This window comes from Tachypleus tridentatus, chromosome 10 (genome assembly GCF_004210375.1).
Source record: "Tachypleus tridentatus isolate NWPU-2018 chromosome 10, ASM421037v1, whole genome shotgun sequence".
Taxonomy (NCBI): domain Eukaryota; kingdom Metazoa; phylum Arthropoda; class Merostomata; order Xiphosura; family Limulidae; genus Tachypleus; species Tachypleus tridentatus.
This window is the reverse complement of record NC_134834.1, coordinates 10,069,644-10,091,554: the sequence shown is the minus strand read 5'-3', so window position 1 is coordinate 10,091,554 and position 21,911 is coordinate 10,069,644. Positions and strand designations below refer to the sequence as shown.

At 32.5% G+C, this 21,911-nt stretch overlaps 1 protein-coding gene across 1 annotated transcript in view; it reads right to left on the bottom strand.

The window, feature by feature from the left end:
* The window catches only part of LOC143227949 (uncharacterized), a 37,692-nt gene that overhangs the window by 12,381 nt on the left and 3,400 nt on the right, over window positions 1-21,911 (bottom strand). The window contains exons 2-3 of the mRNA XM_076459299.1: window positions 17,983-18,100; window positions 14,193-14,406 (exon numbers count right to left, since the gene is read on the bottom strand). Coding sequence (XP_076315414.1) covers window positions 14,193-14,406; window positions 17,983-18,100 — 332 coding nt within the window. The remainder of the gene's footprint in view (window positions 1-14,192; window positions 14,407-17,982; window positions 18,101-21,911) is intronic.

Sequence of the window (21,911 nt, the reverse complement as noted above, 5' to 3'; positions counted from 1 at the left end):
CTTGTCTATTATATAGGAAACTGTTTCCAAAGGTGTTTTTTGTACTGAATATTGTGTGTAAGCCTTGTCTATTATATAGGAAACTGTTTCCAAAGGTGTCTTTTGTACTGAATATTGTGTGTACGTCTTGTCTATTATATAGGAAACTGTTTCAAAGGTGTCTTTTGTACTGAATATTGTGTGTAAGCCTTGTCTGTTATATAGGAAACTGTTTCAAAGGTGTCTTTTGTACTGAATATTGTGTGTAAGTCTTGTCTATTATATAGGAAACTGTTTCCAAAGGTGGTTTTGGTACTTAATATTGTGTAAGTCTTGTCTATCATATAGAAAACTGTTTCCAAAGGTGTCTTTTGTACTGAATATTGTGTGTAAGTCTTGTCTATTATATAGGAAACTGTTTCCAAAGGTGTCTTTTGTACTGAATATTGTGTGTAAGTCTTGTCTATTATATAGGAAACTGTTTCCAAAGGTGTTTTTTGTACTGAATATTGTGTGTAAGTCTTGTCTATTATATAGGAAACTGTTTCCAAAGGTGTTTTTTGTACTGAATATTGTGTGTAAGCCTTGTCTATTATATAGGAAACTGTTTCCAAAGGTGTCTTTTGTACTGAATATTGTGTGTAAGTCTTGTCTATTATATAGGAAACTGTTTCAAAGGTGTCCTTTGTACTGAATATTGTGTGTAAGCCTTGTCTGTTATATAGGAAACTGTTTCAAAGGTGTCTTTTGTACTGAATATTGTGTGTAAGCCTTGTCTATTATATAGGAAACTGTTTCCAAAGGTGGTTTTGGTACTTAATATTGTGTAAGTCTTGTCTATCATATAGAAAACTGTTTCCAAAGGTGTCTTTTGTACTGAATATTGTGTGTAAGTCTTGTCTATTATATAGGAAACTGTTTCCAAAGGTGTTTTGTACTGAATATTGTGTGTAAGTCTTGTCTATTATATAGGAAACTGTTTCCAAAGGTGTTTTTTGTACTGAATATTGTGTGTAAGCCTTGTCTATTATATAGGAAACTGTTTCCAAAGGTGTCTTTTGTACTGAATATTGTGTGTAAGCCTTGTCTGTTATATAGGAAACTGTTTCCAAAGGTGTCTTTTGTACTGAATATTGTGTGTAAGTCTTGTCTATTATATAGGAAACTGTTTCCAAAGGTGTCTTTTGTACTGAATATTGTGTGTAAGTCTTGTCTATTATATAGGAAACTGTTTCCAAAGGTGTCTTTTGTACTGAATATTGTGTGTAAGTCTTGTCTATTATATAGGAAACTGTTTCCAAAGGTGTCTTTTGTACTGAATATTGTGTGTAAGCCTTGTCTGTTATATAGGAAACTGTTTCCAAAGGTGTCTTTTGTACTGAATATTGTGTGTAAGTCTTGTCTATTATATAGGAAACTGTTTCCAAAGGTGTCTTTTGTACTGAATATTGTGTGTAAGCCTTGTCTATTATATAGGAAACTGTTTCCAAAGGTGTCTTTTGTACTGAATATTGTGTGTAAGTCTTGTCTATTATATAGGAAACTGTTTCCAAAGGTGTCTTTTGTACTGAATATTGTGTGTAAGCCTTGTCTATTATATAGGAAACTGTTTCCAAAGGTGTCTTTTGTACTGAATATTGTGTGTAAGTCTTGTCTATTATATAGGAAACTGTTTCCAAAGGTGTCTTTTGTACTGAATATTGTGTGTAAGTCTTGTCTGTTATATAGGAAACTGTTTCCAAAGGTGTCTTTTGTACTGAATATTGTGTGTAAGTCTTGTCTATTATATAGGAAACTGTTTCCAAAGGTGTCTTTTGTACTGAATATTGTGTGTAAGCCTTGTCTATTATATAGGAAACTGTTTCCAAAGGTGGTTTTGTACTGAATATTGTGTAAGTCTTGTCTATTATATAGGAAACTGTTTCCAAAGGTGTCTTTTGTACTGAATATTGTGTGTAAGTCTTGTCTATTATATAGGAAACTGTTTCCAAAGGTGTTTTGTACTGAATATTGTGTAAGTCTTGTCTATTATATAGGAAACTGTTTCCAAAGGTGTCTTTTGTTACTGAATATTGTGTGTAAGTCTTGTCTATTATATAGGAAACTGTTTCCAAAGGTGTCTTTTGTACTGAATATTGTGTGTAAGCCTTGTCTATTATATAGGAAACTGTTTCCAAAGGTGTTTTGTACTGAATATTGTGTGTAAGTCTTGTCTATTATATAGGAAACTGTTTCCAAAGGTGTCTTTTGTACTGAATATTGTGTGTAAGTCTTGTCTATTATATAGGAAACTGTTTCCAAAGGTGGTTTTGTACTGAATATTGTGTGTAAGTCTTGTCTATTATATAGGAAACTGTTTCCAAAGGTGTCTTTTGTACTGAATATTGTGTGTACGTCTTGTCTATTATATAGGAAACTGTTTCAAAGGTGTCTTTTGTACTGAATATTGTGTGTAAGCCTTGTCTATTATATAGGAAACTGTTTCCAAAGGTGGTTTTGTACTGAATATTGTGTAAGTCTTGTCTATTATATAGGAAACTGTTTCCAAAGGTGTCTTTTGTACTGAATATTGTGTGTAAGTCTTGTCTATTATATAGGAAACTGTTTCCAAAGGTGTCTTTTGTACTGAATATTGTGTGTAAGTCTTGTCTATTATATAGGAAACTGTTTCCAAAGGTGTCTTTTGTACTGAATATTGTGTGTAAGCCTTGTCTATTATATAGGAAACTGTTTCCAAAGGTGTCTGTTGTATTGAATATTGTGTGTAAGTCTTGTCTATTATATAGGAAACTGTTTCCAAAGGTGTCTTTTGTACTGAATATTGTGTGTAAGCCTTGTCTGTTATATAGGAAACTGTTTCCAAAGGTGTCTTTTGTACTGAATATTGTGTGTAAGTCTTGTCTATCATATAGGAAACTGTTTCCAAAGGTGTCTTTTGTACTGAATATTGTGTGTAAGCCTTGTCTGTTATATAGGAAACTGTTTCCAAAGGTGTCTTTTGTACTGAATATTGTGTGTAAGTCTTGTCTATTATATAGGAAACTGTTTCCAAAGGTGTCTTTTGTACTGAATATTGTGTGTAAGCCTTGTCTATTATATAGGAAACTGTTTCCAAAGGTGTTTTTGTACTGAATATTGTGTGTAAGTCTTGTCTATCATATAGGAAACTGTTTCCAAAGGTGTCTTTTGTTCTGAATATTATGTGTAAGTCTTGTCTGTTATATAGGAAACTGTTTTCAAAGGTGTTTTTTGTACTGAATATTGTGTGTAAGTCTTGTCTCTTATATAGGAAACTGTTTCCAAAGGTGTCTTTTGTACTGAATATTGTGTGTAAGTCTTGTCTATTATATAGGAAACTGTTTCCAAAGGTGTCTTTTGTACTGAATATTGTGTGTAAGTCTTGTCTATTATATAGGAAACTGTTTCCAAAGGTGTCTTTTGTACTGAATATTGTGTGTAAGCCTTGTCTATTATATAGGAAACTGTTTCCAAAGGTGTCTTTTGTACTGAATATTGTGTGTAAGTCTTGTCTATTATATAGGAAACTGTTTCCAAAGGTGTCTTTTGTACTGAATATTGTGTGTAAGCCTTGTCTATTATATAGGAAACTGTTTCCAAAGGTGTCTTTTGTACTGAATATTGTGTGTAAGTCTTGTCTATTATATAGGAAACTGTTTCCAAAGGTGTCTTTTGTACTGAATATTGTGTGTAAGTCTTGTCTATTATATAGGAAACTGTTTCCAAAGGTGTCTGTTGTATTGAATATTGTGTGTAAGTCTTGTCTATTATATAGGAAACTGTTTCCAAAGGTGTCTTTTGTACTGAATATTGTGTGTAAGTCTTGTCTATTATATAGGAAACTGTTTCCAAAGGTGTTTTTTGTACTGAATATTGTGTGTAAGCCTTGTCTATTATATAGGAAACTGTTTCCAAAGGTGTCTTTTGTACTGAATATTGTGTGTACGTCTTGTCTATTATATAGGAAACTGTTTCAAAGGTGTCTTTTGTACTGAATATTGTGTGTAAGTCTTGTCTATTATATAGGAAACTGTTTCAAAGGTGTCTTTTGTACTGAATATTGTGTGTAAGTCTTGTCTATTATATAGGAAACTGTTTCCAAAGGTGTTTTGTACTGAATATTGTGTGTAAGTCTTGTCTATCATATAGAAAACTGTTTCCAAAGGTGTCTTTTGTACTGAATATTGTGTGTAAGCCTTGTCTATTATATAGGAAACTGTTTCCAAAGGTGGTTTTGGTACTTAATATTGTGTAAGTCTTGTCTATTATATAGAAAACTGTTTCCAAAGGTGTCTTTTGTACTGAATATTGTGTGTAAGTCTTGTCTATTATATAGGAAACTGTTTCCAAAGGTGTCTTTTGTACTGAATATTGTGTGTAAGTCTTGTCTATTATATAGGAAACTGTTTCCAAAGGTGTTTTTGTACTGAATATTGTGTGTAAGTCTTGTCTATTATATAGGAAACTGTTTCCAAAGGTGTTTTTTGTACTGAATATTGTGTGTAAGCCTTGTCTATTATATAGGAAACTGTTTCCAAAGGTGTCTTTTGTACTGAATATTGTGTGTACGTCTTGTCTATTATATAGGAAACTGTTTCAAAGGTGTCCTTTGTACTGAATATTGTGTGTAAGTCTTGTCTATTATATAGGAAACTGTTTCCAAAGGTGTTTTTGTACTGAATATTGTGTGTAAGCCTTGTCTATTATATAGGAAACTGTTTCCAAAGGTGTCTTTTGTACTGAATATTGTGTGTACGTCTTGTCTATTATATAGGAAACTGTTTCAAAGGTGTCCTTTGTACTGAATATTGTGTGTAAGCCTTGTCTATTATATAGGAAACTGTTTCAAAGGTGTCTTTTGTACTGAATATTGTGTGTAAGTCTTGTCTATTATATAGGAAACTGTTTCCAAAGGTGTTTTGTACTGAATATTGTGTGTAAGTCTTGTCTATTATATAGGAAACTGTTTCCAAAGGTGTCTTTTGTACTGAATATTGTGTGTAAGCCTTGTCTATTATATAGGAAACTGTTTCCAAAGGTGGTTTTGTACTGAATATTGTGTAAGTCTTGTCTATTATATAGGAAACTGTTTCCAAAGGTGTCTTTTGTACTGAATATTGTGTGTAAGTCTTGTCTATTATATAGGAAACTGTTTCCAAAGGTGTCTTTTGTACTGAATATTGTGTGTAAGTCTTGTCTATTATATAGGAAACTGTTTCCAAAGGTGTTTTTTGTACTGAATATTGTGTGTAAGTCTTGTCTATTATATAGGAAACTGTTTCCAAAGGTGTTTTTTGTACTGAATATTGTGTGTAAGCCTTGTCTATTATATAGGAAACTGTTTCCAAAGGTGTCTTTTGTACTGAATATTGTGTGTACGTCTTGTCTATTATATAGGAAACTGTTTCAAAGGTGTTTTGTACTGAATATTGTGTGTAAGCCTTGTCTATTATATAGGAAACTGTTTCAAAGGTGTCTTTTGTACTGAATATTGTGTGTAAGTCTTGTCTATTATATAGGAAACTGTTTCCAAAGGTGGTTTTTGTACTGAATATTGTGTGTAAGTCTTGTCTATTATATAGGAAACTGTTTCCAAAGGTGTCTTTTGTACTGAATATTGTGTGTAAGCCTTGTCTATTATATAGGAAACTGTTTCCAAAGGTGTTTTTGTACTGAATATTGTGTAAGTCTTGTCTATTATATAGGAAACTGTTTCCAAAGGTGTCTTTTGTACTGAATATTGTGTGTAAGTCTTGTCTATTATATAGGAAACTGTTTCCAAAGGTGGTTTTGGTACTTAATATTGTGTGTACGTCTTGTCTATTATATAGGAAACTGTTTCCAAAGGTGTTTTTTGTACTGAATATTGTGTGTAAGCCTTGTCTATTATATAGGAAACTGTTTCCAAAGGTGTCTTTTGTACTGAATATTGTGTGTAAGCCTTGTCTATTATATAGGAAACTGTTTCCAAAGGTGTCTTTTGTACTGAATATTGTGTGTATGTCTTGTCTGTTATATAGGAAACTGTTTCCAAAGGTGTCTTTTGTACTGAATATTGTGTGTAAGTCTTGTCTATTATATAGGAAACTGTTTCCAAAGGTGTCTTTTGTACTGAATATTGTGTGTAAGTCTTGTCTATTATATAGGAAACTGTTTCCAAAGGTGTCTTTTGTACTGAATATTGTGTGTAAGCCTTGTCTGTTATATAGGAAACTGTTTCCAAAGGTGTCTTTTGTACTGAATATTGTGTGTAAGTCTTGTCTATCATATAGGAAACTGTTTCCAAAGGTGTCTTTTGTACTGAATATTGTGTGTAAGCCTTGTCTGTTATATAGGAAACTGTTTCCAAAGGTGTCTTTTGTACTGAATATTGTGTGTAAGTCTTGTCTATCATATAGGAAACTGTTTCCAAAGGTGTCTTTTGTACTGAATATTGTGTGTAAGCCTTGTCTGTTATATAGGAAACTGTTTCCAAAGGTGTCTTTTGTACTGAATATTGTGTGTAAGTCTTGTCTATTATATAGGAAACTGTTTCCAAAGGTGTCTTTTGTACTGAATATTGTGTGTAAGTCTTGTCTATTATATAGGAAACTGTTTCCAAAGGTGTCTTTTGTACTGAATATTGTGTGTAAGTCTTGTCTATTATATAGGAAACTGTTTCCAAAGGTGTCTTTTGTACTGAATATTGTGTGTAAGCCTTGTCTATTATATAGGAAACTGTTTCCAAAGGTGGTTTTGGTACTTAATATTGTGTAAGTCTTGTCTATTATATAGGAAACTGTTTCCAAAGGTGTCTTTTGTACTGAATATTGTGTGTAAGTCTTGTCTATTATATAGGAAACTGTTTCCAAAGGTGTTTTTGTACTGAATATTGTGTGTAAGTCTTGTCTATTATATAGGAAACTGTTTCCAAAGGTGTCTTTTGTACTGAATATTGTGTGTAAGTCTTGTCTATTATATAGGAAACTGTTTCCAAAGGTGTCTTTTGTACTGAATATTGTGTGTAAGCCTTGTCTATTATATAGGAAACTGTTTCCAAAGGTGTTTTGTACTGAATATTGTGTGTAAGTCTTGTCTATTATATAGGAAACTGTTTCCAAAGGTGTCTTTTGTACTGAATATTGTGTGTAAGCCTTGTCTATTATATAGGAAACTGTTTCCAAAGGTGTTTTTGTACTGAATATTGTGTAAGTCTTGTCTATTATATAGGAAACTGTTTCCAAAGGTGTCTTTTGTACTGAATATTGTGTGTAAGTCTTGTCTATTATATAGGAAACTGTTTCCAAAGGTGTTTTTGTACTGAATATTGTGTGTAAGTCTTGTCTATTATATAGGAAACTGTTTCCAAAGGTGTCTTTTGTACTGAATATTGTGTGTAAGTCTTGTCTATTATATAGGAAACTGTTTCCAAAGGTGTCTTTTGTACTGAATATTGTGTGTAAGCCTTGTCTATTATATAGGAAACTGTTTCCAAAGGTGGTTTTGTACTGAATATTGTGTAAGTCTTGTCTATTATATAGGAAACTGTTTCCAAAGGTGTCTTTTGTACTGAATATTGTGTGTAAGTCTTGTCTATTATATAGGAAACTGTTTCCAAAGGTGTCTTTTGTACTGAATATTGTGTGTAAGTCTTGTCTATTATATAGGAAACTGTTTCCAAAGGTGTCTTTTGTACTGAATATTGTGTGTAAGCCTTGTCTGTTATATAGGAAACTGTTTCCAAAGGTGTCTTTTGTACTGAATATTGTGTGTAAGTCTTGTCTATTATATAGGAAACTGTTTCCAAAGGTGTCTTTTGTACTGAATATTGTGTGTAAGTCTTGTCTATTATATAGGAAACTGTTTCCAAAGGTGTCTTTTGTACTGAATATTGTGTGTAAGTCTTGTCTATTATATAGGAAACTGTTTCCAAAGGTGTCTTTTGTACTGAATATTGTGTGTAAGCCTTGTCTGTTATATAGGAAACTGTTTCCAAAGGTGTCTTTTGTACTGAATATTGTGTGTAAGTCTTGTCTATTATATAGGAAACTGTTTCCAAAGGTGTCTTTTGTACTGAATATTGTGTGTAAGTCTTGTCTATTATATAGGAAACTGTTTCCAAAGGTGTCTTTTGTACTGAATATTGTGTGTAAGTCTTGTCTATTATATAGGAAACTGTTTCCAAAGGTGTCTTTTGTACTGAATATTGTGTGTAAGTCTTGTCTATTATATAGGAAACTGTTTCCAAAGGTGTTTTTGTACTGAATATTGTGTGTAAGCCTTGTCTATTATATAGGAAACTGTTTCCAAAGGTGGTTTTTGTACTGAATATTGTGTAAGTCTTGTCTATTATATAGGAAACTGTTTCCAAAGGTGTCTTTTGTACTGAATATTGTGTGTAAGTCTTGTCTATTATATAGGAAACTGTTTCCAAAGGTGTCTTTTGTACTGAATATTGTGTGTAAGTCTTGTCTATTATATAGGAAACTGTTTCCAAAGGTGTTTTGTACTGAATATTGTGTGTAAGTCTTGTCTATTATATAGGAAACTGTTTCCAAAGGTGTTTTGTACTGAATATTGTGTGTAAGTCTTGTCTATTATATAGGAAACTGTTTCCAAAGGTGTCTTTTGTACTGAATATTGTGTGTAAGCCTTGTCTATTATATAGGAAACTGTTTTCAAAGGTGTTTTGTACTGAATATTGTGTGTAAGTCTTGTCTATTATATAGGAAACTGTTTCCAAAGGTGTCTTTTGTACTGAATATTGTGTGTAAGTCTTGTCTATTATATAGGAAACTGTTTCCAAAGGTGTCTTTTGTACTGAATATTGTGTGTAAGTCTTGTCTATTATATAGGAAACTGTTTCCAAAGGTGTCTTTTGTACTGAATATTGTGTGTAAGCCTTGTCTATTATATAGGAAACTGTTTCCAAAGGTGTCTTTTGTACTGAATATTGTGTGTAAGCCTTGTCTATTATATAGGAAACTGTTTCCAAAGGTGTCTTTTGTACTGAATATTGTGTGTAAGTCTTGTCTATTATATAGGAAACTGTTTCCAAAGGTGTTTTTTGTACTGAATATTGTGTGTAAGTCTTGTCTATTATATAGGAAACTGTTTCCAAAGGTGTCTTTTGTACTGAATATTGTGTGTAAGTCTTGTCTATTATATAGGAAACTGTTTCCAAAGGTGTCTTTTGTACTGAATATTGTGTGTAAGTCTTGTCTATTATATAGGAAACTGTTTCCAAAGGTGTCTTTTGTACTGAATATTGTGTGTAAGTCTTGTCTATTATATAGGAAACTGTTTCAAAGGTGTCTTTTGTACTGAATATTGTGTGTAAGTCTTGTCTATTATATAGGAAACTGTTTCCAAAGGTGTCTTTTGTACTGAATATTGTGTGTAAGTCTTGTCTATTATATAGGAAACTGTTTCCAAAGGTGTCTGTCATATAGAAACTGCTTCCAAAGGTGTTTTGTACTGAATATTGTGTGTAAGTCTTGTCTATTATATAGGAAACTGTTTCCAAAGGTGTCTTTTGTACTGAATATTGTGTGTAAGTCTTGTCTATTATATAGGAAACTGTTTCCAAAGGTGTCTTTTGTACTGAATATTGTGTGTAAGTCTTGTCTATTATATAGGAAACTGTTTCCAAAGGTGTTTTTGTACTGAATATTGTGTGTAAGTCTTGTCTATTATATAGGAAACTGTTTCCAAAGGTGTTTTTTGTACTGAATATTGTGTGTAAGTCTTGTCTATTATATAGGAAACTGTTTCCAAAGGTGTCTTTTGTACTGAATATTGTGTGTAAGTCTTGTCTATTATATAGGAAACTGTTTCCAAAGGTGTTTTTGTACTGAATATTGTGTGTAAGCCTTGTCTATTATATAGGAAACTGTTTCAAAGGTGTCTTTTGTACTGAATATTGTGTGTAAGTCTTGTCTATTATATAGGAAACTGTTTCCAAAGGTGTTTTTGTACTGAATATTGTGTGTAAGTCTTGTCTATTATATAGGAAACTGTTTCCAAAGGTGTCTTTTGTACTGAATATTGTGTGTAAGCCTTGTCTATTATATAGGAAACTGTTTCCAAAGGTGTTTTTGTACTGAATATTGTGTAAGTCTTGTCTATTATATAGGAAACTGTTTCCAAAGGTGTCTTTTGTACTGAATATTGTGTGTAAGTCTTGTCTATTATATAGGAAACTGTTTCCAAAGGTGGTTTTGTACTGAATATTGTGTAAGTCTTGTCTATTATATAGGAAACTGTTTCCAAAGGTGTCTTTTGTACTGAATATTGTGTGTAAGTCTTGTCTATTATATAGGAAACTGTTTCCAAAGGTGTCTTTTGTACTGAATATTGTGTGTAAGCCTTGTCTATTATATAGGAAACTGTTTCCAAAGGTGGTTTTGGTACTTAATATTGTGTAAGTCTTGTCTATCATATAGAAAACTGTTTCCAAAGGTGTCTTTTGTACTGAATATTGTGTGTAAGCCTTGTCTATTATATAGGAAACTGTTTCCAAAGGTGGTTTTGTACTGAATATTGTGTAAAGTCTTGTCTATTATATAGGAAACTGTTTCCAAAGGTGTCTTTTGTACTGAATATTGTGTGTACGTCTTGTCTATTATATAGGAAACTGTTTCCAAAGGTGGTTTTGGTACTTAATATTGTGTAAGTCTTGTCTATTATATAGGAAACTGTTTCCAAAGGTGTCTTTTGTACTGAATATTGTGTGTAAGTCTTGTCTATTATATAGGAAACTGTTTCCAAAGGTGTCTTTTGTACTGAATATTGTGTGTAAGCCTTGTCTATTATATAGGAAACTGTTTCCAAAGGTGTTTTGGTACTGAATATGTGTGTAAGTCTTGTCTATTATATAGGAAACTGTTTCCAAAGGTGTCTTTTGTACTGAATATTGTGTGTAAGTCTTGTCTATTATATAGGAAACTGTTTCCAAAGGTGTCTTTTGTACTGAATATTGTGTGTAAGTCTTGTCTATCATATAGGAAACTGTTTCCAAAGGTGTCTTTTGTACTGAATATTGTGTGTAAGCCTTGTCTGTTATATAGGAAACTGTTTCCAAAGGTGTCTTTTGTACTGAATATTGTGTGTAAGTCTTGTCTATTATATAGGAAACTGTTTCCAAAGGTGTCTTTTGTACTGAATATTGTGTGTAAGTCTTGTCTGTTATATAGGAAACTGTTTCCAAAGGTGTCTTTTGTACTGAATATTGTGTGTAAGTCTTGTCTATTATATAGGAAACTGTTTCCAAAGGTGTCTTTTTTGTACTGAATATTGTGTGTAAGCCTTGTCTGTTATATAGGAAACTGTTTCCAAAGGTGTCTTTTGTACTGAATATTGTGTGTAAGTCTTGTCTGTTATATAGGAAACTGTTTCCAAAGGTGTCTTTTGTACTGAATATTGTGTGTAAGTCTTGTCTCTTATATAGGAAACTGTTTCCAAAGGTGTCTTTTGGTACTGAATATTGTGTGTAAGTCTTGTCTATTATATAGGAAACAGTTTCGAAAGGTGTTTTTGTACTGAATATTGTGTGTAAGCCTTGTCTATTATATAGGAAACTGTTTCCAAAGGTGTTTTTGTACTGAATATTGTGTGTAAGTCTTGTCTATTATATAGGAAACTGTTTCCAAAGGTGTCTTTTGGTACTGAATATTGTGTGTAAGTCTTGTCTATTATATAGGAAAGTGTTTCCAAAGGTGTCTTTTTTACTGAATATTGTGTGTAAGCCTTGTCTATTATATAGGAAACTGTTTCCAAAGGTGGTTTTGTACTGAAATATTGTGTAAGTCTTGTCTATTATATAGGAAACTGTTTCCAAAGGTGTTTTTGTACTGAATATTGTGTGTAAGTCTTGTCTGTTATATAGGAAACTGTTTCCAAAGGTGTCTTTTGTACTGAATATTGTGTGTAAGTCTTGTCTATTATATAGGAAACTGTTTCCAAAGGTGTCTTTTGTACTGAATATTGTGTGTAAGTCTTGTCTATTATATAGGAAACTGTTTCCAAAGGTGTCTTTTGTACTGAATATTGTGTGTAAGTCTTGTCTATTATATAGGAAACTGTTTCCAAAGGTGTCTTTGTACTGAATATTGTGTGTAAGTCTTGTCTATTATATAGGAAACTGTTTCCAAAGGTGTTTTTGTACTGAATATTGTGTGTAAGTCTTGTCTATTATATAGGAAACTGTTTCCAAAGGTGTCTTTTGTACTGAATATTGTGTGTAAGTCTTGTCTATTATATAGGAAACTGTTTCCAAAGGTGTCTTTTGTACTGAATATTGTGTGTAAGTCTTGTCTATTATATAGGAAACTGTTTTCAAAGGTGTCTTTTGTACTGAATATTGTGTGTAAGCCTTGTCTATTATATAGGAAACTGTTTCCAAAGGTGTCTTTTGTACTGAATATTGTGTGTAAGTCTTGTCTGTTATATAGGAAACTGTTTCCAAAGGTGTCTTTTGTACTGAATATTGTGTGTAAGTCTTGTCATTATATAGGAAACTGTTTCCAAAGGTGTCTTTTGTACTGAATATGTGTGTAAGTCTTGTCTATTATATAGGAAACTGTTTCCAAAGGTGTTTTGTACTGAATATTGTGTGTAAGTCTTGTCTATTATATAGGAAACTGTTTCCGAAGGTGTCTTTTGTACTGAATATTGTGTGTACGTCTTGTCTATTATATAGGAAACTGTTTCAAAGGTGTCTTTTGTACTGAATATTGTGTGTAAGTCTTGTCTATTATATAGGAAACTGTTTCAAAGGTGTCTTTTGTACTGAATATTGTGTGTAAGCCTTGTCTGTTATATAGGAAACTGTTTCAAAGGTGTCTTTTGTACTGAATATTGTGTGTAAGTCTTGTCTATTATATAGGAAACTGTTTCCAAAGGTGTCTTTTGTACTGAATATTGTGTGTAAGTCTTGTCTATTATATAGGAAACTGTTTCCAAAGGTGTCTTTTGTACTGAATATTGTGTGTAAGCCTTGTCTATTATATAGGAAACTGTTTCCAAAGGTGTCTTTTGTACTGAATATTGTGTGTAAGTCTTGTCTATTATATAGGAAACTGTTTCCAAAGGTGTTTTTGTACTGAATATTGTGTGTAAGTCTTGTCTATTATATAGGAAACTGTTTCCAAAGGTGTCTTTTGTACTGAATATTGTGTGTAAGTCTTGTCTATTATATAGGAAACTGTTTCCAAAGGTGTCTTTGTACTGAATATTGTGTGTAAGTCTTGTCTATTATATAGGAAACTGTTTCAAAGGTGTTTTGTACTGAATATTGTGTGTAAGTCTTGTCTATTATATAGGAAACTGTTTCAAAGGTGTCTTTTGTACTGAATATTGTGTGTAAGCCTTGTCTATTATATAGGAAACTGTTCCAAAGGTGTCTTTTGTACTGAATATTGTGTGTAAGTCTTGTCTATTATATAGGAAACTGTTTCCAAAGGTGTCTTTTGTACTGAATATTGTGTGTAAGTCTTGTCTATTATATAGGAAACTGTTTCCAAAGGTGTTTTTTGTACTGAATATTGTGTGTAAGTCTTGTCTATTATATAGGAAACTGTTTCCAAAGGTGTTTTTTGTACTGAATATTGTGTGTAAGCCTTGTCTATTATATAGGAAACTGTTTCCAAAGGTGTCTTTTGTACTGAATATTGTGTGTACGTCTTGTCTATTATATAGGAAACTGTTTCAAAGGTGTCCTTTGTACTGAATATTGTGTGTAAGTCTTGTCTATTATATAGGAAACTGTTTCAAAGGTGTCTTTTGTACTGAATATTGTGTGTAAGTCTTGTCTATTATATAGGAAACTGTTTCAAAGGTGTCTTTTGTACTGAATATTGTGTGTAAGCCTTGTCTATTATATAGGAAACTGTTTCCAAAGGTGTCTTTTGTACTGAATATTGTGTGTAAGTCTTGTCTGTTATATAGGAAACTGTTTCCAAAGGTGTCTTTTGTACTGAATATTGTGTGTAAGTCTTGTCTATTATATAGGAAACTGTTTCCAAAGGTGTTTTGTACTGAATATTATGTGTAAGCCTTGTCTATTATATAGGAAACTGTTTCCAAAGGTGTGTGTTTTAGTTAAACTACTTTACAAAACAAACAATAACAACTATCTTGAGAAATGTTTCGTGATTAGCAACATGTAACGTGTCCATCATTGGACATCAGGAGGTCAGTTATAAAATATAGTTCACCTTTCACTTTACTACTGTCCTCATATTTTATCTTGTTGACCAGGTCAGTAACAGCATCAGAAAATCCAATGTCGTGGTCACCTCGCCGTGGAGAAGTGGATCTTCTAATGGGGGTTGGTGACCGTCGTCGTTGAGGTGCTGGTGACCCCCTCCTGGATCTAGACGGAGATGGTGACCGAGCGTGACGATACGGACGAAGATAAGTTCCTCTTTCCTTCTCGTCAGACAGAGAAGCGTGGATATAATTTATTATAAGTCAATACTTTATTAGGTATTTTCCGTTATGTTGAAAGTCATTGACTGAAATCGTTTGGTTATACAACTACAATTATAAAACACCGAACAAGAATTTTACAAAATATACACGAAAACATTTAATTACTGATACGTCGTTTTTGGTAGTTGTTATCAGTGTCAGTGAGTGAATATAGTTTTTCATATATTAAACACAAGAGTTGGCCAGTTTAATGGCTTAAATAACTACATACGTAACGTACCTTGTGAGTAGGCCTGCAGTTCACTTTTTTAAATTGTTAAAAACTAATATTAACTTTACTCTAATTGTTAAAAAGTGATATTAAGTTTATTAATTAAAAAGTGCGACCATGTCCGGATGTACAACTATAAAAATCAGGGTTCGATTCCCCTCGGTGGACTCAGCAGATTGTCAGCACGTAATCATGTTTGTAGGGAAAATATTTTCTTTAGAAGTCAGCACGAAGTTCGCTGTACACCAGAGTGTAATAGGGCTAAATAAAACGGCCGTACTTAACATATATATAAAAATAACATTATGGTACCACTGTGATTTTTCTAGGTTCGGTTCGCCATTGAACTTGTTGGAGTAACCAATTAACATTTAAACTACAACAACGATTGATATCCCACAATCCAAAAAGTCTAAAAACTGGGATTTCGATACCTGTGGTACAGCTTTGTAGTTTGGGCGTTCTGTTCGGTGTCTTCAGGATGTATTTTCCAGATCTTTCTACAGCTATTTATTATTTATTGAGTTCGAAAATCAACAACAACAGACCGACAGAATAATTTTTTTTTTTTTATTATTTCTCTCTTGTCTGAACACCTGTCTGAATACCGTTCTGGACACCTGTCTGCTTTTAACCATTCTTTTATTTTTAATTTCGCACAAAGCTACTCGAGAGCTATCTGTGCTAGTCGTCCCTAATTTAGCAAGTGTAAGACTAGAGGGAAGGCAGCTAGTCATCACCACCCACCGCCAACTCTTGGACTACTCTTTTACCAACGAATAGTGGGATTGACCGTCACATTATAACGCCCCCACGGCTGAAAGGGCGAGCACGTTTGGTGTGATGGGGATTCGAATCCGCAACTCTCAGATTACGAGTCGAACGCTTTAACCCACCTGGCCATGCCGGGTAACCCTATTTGAATGATGTATGCTAAGCCTCGAAGTAGGTACAATATATCTTGGATAAGTACACAGAAGACGTAATGGACCATATTGGACTATAAGTAAAATTTTAGTTATAAATATAACAATTCTGGACTTGTAATACTTATCAAAATATTTTACTTCAATTAACTTTGCTTTGTATATAAAAATTTGGATTTTCGGATATAGCTTAAGAAATTGTTATCCATGTGTCTCGTATCACAAGGTGTTGCAAAAAGGTGGTTGAACTAGTTGGGATATTTGTAGAGGAACTTAGATCTTATAAGTTGGATTTTAAGTCAATTAGCAATCGGATGCATGCGACGCCATTTCAATTTAATACCGCAAACGAGGGCTCAAACTGAGCGGGAAATGTCGGTATTAAAATACACGAAGCTGACGTCAAACGAAAATGACGTTAATTGGCGCGCGTAGAATGGGCACTTTTGCATCAGACGAACGTTTTGTGTGTTGTAGCTCAAAATATTGGAAGGGACGGACCTCGCCTTATTTGTAGCATTGCTTTTTAAAGTCGGCTTTACCGCGAAGCTTTGCTAGTATATACATCTATCTGTCTATCTTTCTCTGTATATAAACACAGAGATTCTTGTAATAACGAGATTAACACACATATATATAGGGAAAAATAACAACTTCAACGAAAATATTATGTTATTTATCCACTACTTTATATCACTAAGGTTTGTCAACAAACAAACTCCATATTTCTATGGTTACTCAACAGTTTAGTGTTCAGACAACACTTAGCTCTAACCCTATCTTTCTAAATTACGGTAGGAATAACCGCGCATACACTTTAACCTACAAAAATGAAGCTGGACTGTTGTGTCTACAGAATTTAGGGTTAACTGTTTTTGCAATTGGACTGTTGTGTATACAGAATTTAGGGTTAACTGTTTTTGCAACTGACTCTTGTGTCTACAGAATTTAGGTTAACTGTTTTAACTGGACTGTTGTGTCTACAGAATTTAGGGTTAACTGTTTTTGCAATTGGACTGTTGTGTTTACAGAATTTAGGGTTAACTGTTTTTGCAACTGGACTGTTGTGTCTACAGAATTTAGGGTTAACTGTTTTTGCAATTGGACTGTTGTGTTTACAGAATTTAGGGTTAACTGTTTTGCAACTGGACTGTTGTGTCTACAGAATTTAGGGTTAACTGTTTTGCCACTGGACTGTTGTGTTTACAGAATTTAGGGTTAACTGCTTTTGCAACTGGACTGTTGTGCCTACAGAATTTAGGGTTAACTGTTTTTGCGTATTTCTGGATCATTTTATTAAAACAAAAATAATTTACTTAAATTCAACAATCAGGCAAAAACTGGTTTCACGTAAAAATTACAAACAAACTAAACATCTTTTGGGAGTCGTCAGATAGATACCTTTTACTATAAAACTTTCTCTAAATTACTGAACATTAAAAACTCTTATCAGACGTTACTTAGTACGAAACAGATGTAATAAACTCATCTACGTCGCTTGAAAGATAACTTCCATTAATGTTTTTTTTTTTAAACAATTAATTGAACATTGAGATATTCGTATCTCATGACGGCTGGTATGGGTATTAAAAATTTTACTAATGAAGCAGAGAACAACGTTTTGACCTAAGAAGGTTCACATGAAGATAGCCTGATAAGGTCAAAACATTGTTCTCTGCTTCATTAGTAAAAGTTTTAATACTTAAAAAAACATGAGATACATTTTTATTTCAAGTTGGTTTCTCTTCATCACGAATTGGAAAGTTCTATCAGACAACACTGGCAAGTTGGATAGTGTATTTTAGTTTAGTATAGGAGAGCAGAAGTTAACACTACGAGCAGTTTAATTAGTCGTATTAAAAAGCGATATTCTGTAGACTAATAAATAATACTCCATTTGACATTATAACAATGACTAGGAACAAAACTAACTCGTACAACAACTATTTGTTTTCTACATGAAGCATGCAATTAGTAAAAATTTGGAATATCTTTCGTTCCAACAACAAAAGTCTCTCGCTGGTACAGCGGAAAGTCTACAGATTTACAACGCTGAAATCATGGGTTCGATTCTCCTCGGCGGACACAGCAGATAGCCTGATGTGTCGTTGCTACTAAAATAAACACACGCACACACAACAAATTTATGATAACACTTAAAATGTGGTAGTTGGTAGCAAAATCAATTTCACTTTAAATAAATAATTTCATATATATTTGACTCAAAGTTAATTTGTATCTTAAAAACAAATCAACAGAGGGCTAACGTGTTCGGAGTAATATGAAAATGTTATGTAACGAAGCGCCTCTCCGAGGAAAGTGATAAAACTACGAACCCACTCACTCGAAACTGATTGACAGAAAACGGAAACCAACCTGAAATTCAGGTTCTTCGTTCTCCGCAGGGTGGCGCTTTCTTCGACTACTTCCACGACGAAGAAAACTGAAAGTGTTCTGCCAGGTTCTATCTGAGTTGTCGTTAACTTTGTCGATACTGAATGAATAAAGTGAAGTTAGATTTTACTTTATGTCTAGATACAACTAGAACTAACGAGACTTACGTCAAATATAAGAAATGAATGTTTAAACTGTATTGAGGAGTGAAACACAACTTATGTATAACTACTTAAGGAATGAATGTTTAAACTGTATTGAGGAATGAAACACAACTTATGTACAACTACTTAAGAAATGAATGTTTAAACTGTATTGAGGAATGAAACACAACTTATGTACAACTACTTAAGGAATGAATGTTTAAACTGTATTGAGGAATGAAACACAACTTATGTACAACTACTTAAGAAATGAATGTTTAAACTGTATTGAGGAGTGAAACACAACTTCTGTACAACTACTTAAGGAATGAATGTTTAAACTGTATTGAGGAGTGAAACACAACTTATGTACAACTACTTAAGGAATGAATGTTTAAACTGTATTGAGGAGTGAAACACAACTTATGTACAACTACTTAAGAAATGAATGTTTAAACTGTATTGAGGAGTGAAACACAACTTATGTACAACTACTTAAGAAATGAATGTTTAAACTGTATTGAGGAGTGAAACACAACTTATGTACAACTACTTAAGAAATGAATGTTTAAACTGTATTGAGGGGTGAAACACAACTTATGTACAACTACTTAAGGAATGAATGTTTAAACTGTATTGAGGAGTGAAACACAACTTATGTACAACTACTTAAGGAATGAATGTTTAAACTGTATTGAGGAGTGAAACACAACTTATGTACAACTACTTAAGGAATGAATGTTTAAACTGTATTGAGGGGTGAAACACAACTTATGTACAACTACTTGAGGAATGAATGTTTAAACTGTATTGAGGAATGAAACACAACTTATGTACAACTACTTAAGAAATGAATGTTTAAACTGTATTGAGGAGTGAAACACAACTTATGTACAACTACTTAAGGAATGAATGTTTAAACTGTATTGAGGAGTGAAACACAACTTATGTACAACTACTTAAGGAATGAATGTTTAAACTGTATTGAGGAGTGAAACACAACTTATGTACAACTACTTAAGGAATGAATGTTTAAACTGTATTGAGGAGTGAAACACAACTTATGTACAACTACTTAAGGAATGAATGTTTAAACTGTATTGAGGAGTGAAACACAACTTATGTACAACTACTTAAGAAATGAATGTTTAAACTGTATTGAGGAGTGAAACACAACTTATGTACAACTACTTAAGAAATGAATGTTTAAACTGTATTGAGGAGTGAAACACAACTTATGTACAACTACTTAAGAAATGAATGTTTAAACTGTATTGAGGGGTGAAACACAACTTATGTACAACTACTTAAGGAATGAATGTTTAAACTGTATTGAGGAGTGAAACACAACTTATGTACAACTACTTAAGAAATGAATGTTTAAACTGTATTGAGGAGTGAAACACAACTTATGTACAACTACTTAAGGAATGAATGTTTAAACTGTATTGAGGAGTGAAACACAACTTATGTACAACTACTTAAGAAATGAATGTTGAAACACAACTTATGTACAACTACTTAAGAAATGAATGTTTAAACTGTATTGAGGAGTGAAACACAACTTATGTACAACTACTTAAGAAATGAATGTTTAAACTGTATTGAGGAGTGAAACACAACTTATGTACAACTACTTAAGGAATGAATGTTTAAACTGTATTGAGGAATGAAACACAACTTATGTACAACTACTTAAGAAATGAATGTTTAAACTGTATTGAGGAGTGAAACACAACTTATGTACAACTACTTAAGGAATGAATGTTTAAACTGTATTGAGGAGTGAAACACAACTTATGTACAACTACTTAAGGAATGAATGTTTAAACTGTATTGAGGAGTGAAACACAACTTATGTACAACTACTTAAGGAATGAATGTTTAAACTGTATTGAGGAGTGAAACACAACTTATGTACAACTACTTAAGAAATGAATGTTTAAACTGTATTGAGGAGTGAAACACAACTTATGTACAACTACTTAAGAAATGAATGTTTAAACTGTATTGAGGAGTGAAACACAACTTATGTACAACTACTTAAGGAATGAATGTTTAAACTGTATTGAGGGGTGAAACACAACTTATGTACAACTACTTAAGGAATGAATGTTTAAACTGTATTGAGGGTGAAACACAACTTATGTACAACTACTTAAGGAATGAATGTTTAAACTGTATTGAGGGTGAAACACAACTTATGTACAACTACTTAAGAAATGAATGTTTAAACTGTATTGAGGGGTGAAACACAACTTATGTACAACTACTTAAGAAATGAATGTTTAAACTGTATTGAGGGGTGAAACACAACTTATGTACAACTACTTAAGAAATGAATGTTTAAACTGTATTGAGGGGTGAAACACAACTTATGTACAACTACTTAAGAAATGAATGTTTAAACTGTATTGAGGGTGAAACACAACTTATGTACAACTACTTAAGGAATGAATGTTTAAACTGTATTGAGGAGTGAAACACAACTTATGTACAACTACTTAAGAAATGAATGTTTAAACTGTATTGAGGGTGAAACACAACTTATGTATAACTACTTAAGAAATGAATGTTTAAACTGTATTGAGGAGTGAAACACAACTTATGTACAACTACTTAAGAAATGAATGTTTAAACTGTATTGAGGAGTGAAACACAACTTATGTACAACTACTTAAGAAATGAATGTTTAAACTGTATTTGAAACACAACTTATGTACAACTACTTAAGAAATGAATGTTTAAACTGTATTGAGGAGTGAAACACAACTTATGTACAACTACTTAAGAAATGAATGTTTAAACTGTATTGAGGATGTGAAACACAACTTATGTACAACTACTTAAGAAATGAATGTTTAAACTGTATTGAGGAATGAAACACAACTTATGTACAACTACTTAAGAAATGAATGTTTAAACTGTATTGAGGAATGAAACACAACTTATGTACAACTACTTAAGAAATGAATGTTTAAACTGTATTGAGGAGTGAAACACAACTTATGTACAACTACTTAAGAAATGAATGTTTAAACTGTATTGAGGAATGAAACACAACTTATGTACAACTACTTAAGAAATGAATGTTTAAACTGTATTGAGGGGTGAAACACAACTTATGTACATCTACTTAAGAAATGAATGTTTAAACTGTATTGAGGGTGAAACACAACTTATGTACAACTACTTAAGGAATGAATGTTTAAACTGTATTGAGGGGTGAAACACAACTTATGTACAACTACTTAAGAAATGAATGTTTAAACTGTATTGAGGGTGAAACACAACTTATGTACAACTACTTGAGGAATGAATGTTTAAACTGTATTGAGGAGTGAAACACAACTTATGTATAACTACTTAAGAATGAATGTTTAAACTGTATTGAGGAGTGAAACACAACTTATGTACAACTACTTAAGAAATGAATGTTTAAACTGTATTGAGGAGTGAAACACAACTTATGTACAACTACTTAAGGAATGAATGTTTAAACTGTATTGAGGGGTGAAACACAACTTCTGTACAACTACTTAAGAAATGAATGTTTAAACTGTATTGAGGAGTGAAACACAACTTTGTACAACTACTTAAGAAATGAATGTTTAAACTGTATTGAGAGTGAAACACAACTTATGTACAACTACTTAAGAAATGAATGTTGAAACACAACTTATGTACAACTACTTAAGGAATGAATGTTTAAACTGTATTGAGGGGTGAAACACAACTTCTGTACAACTACTTAAGGAATGAATGTTT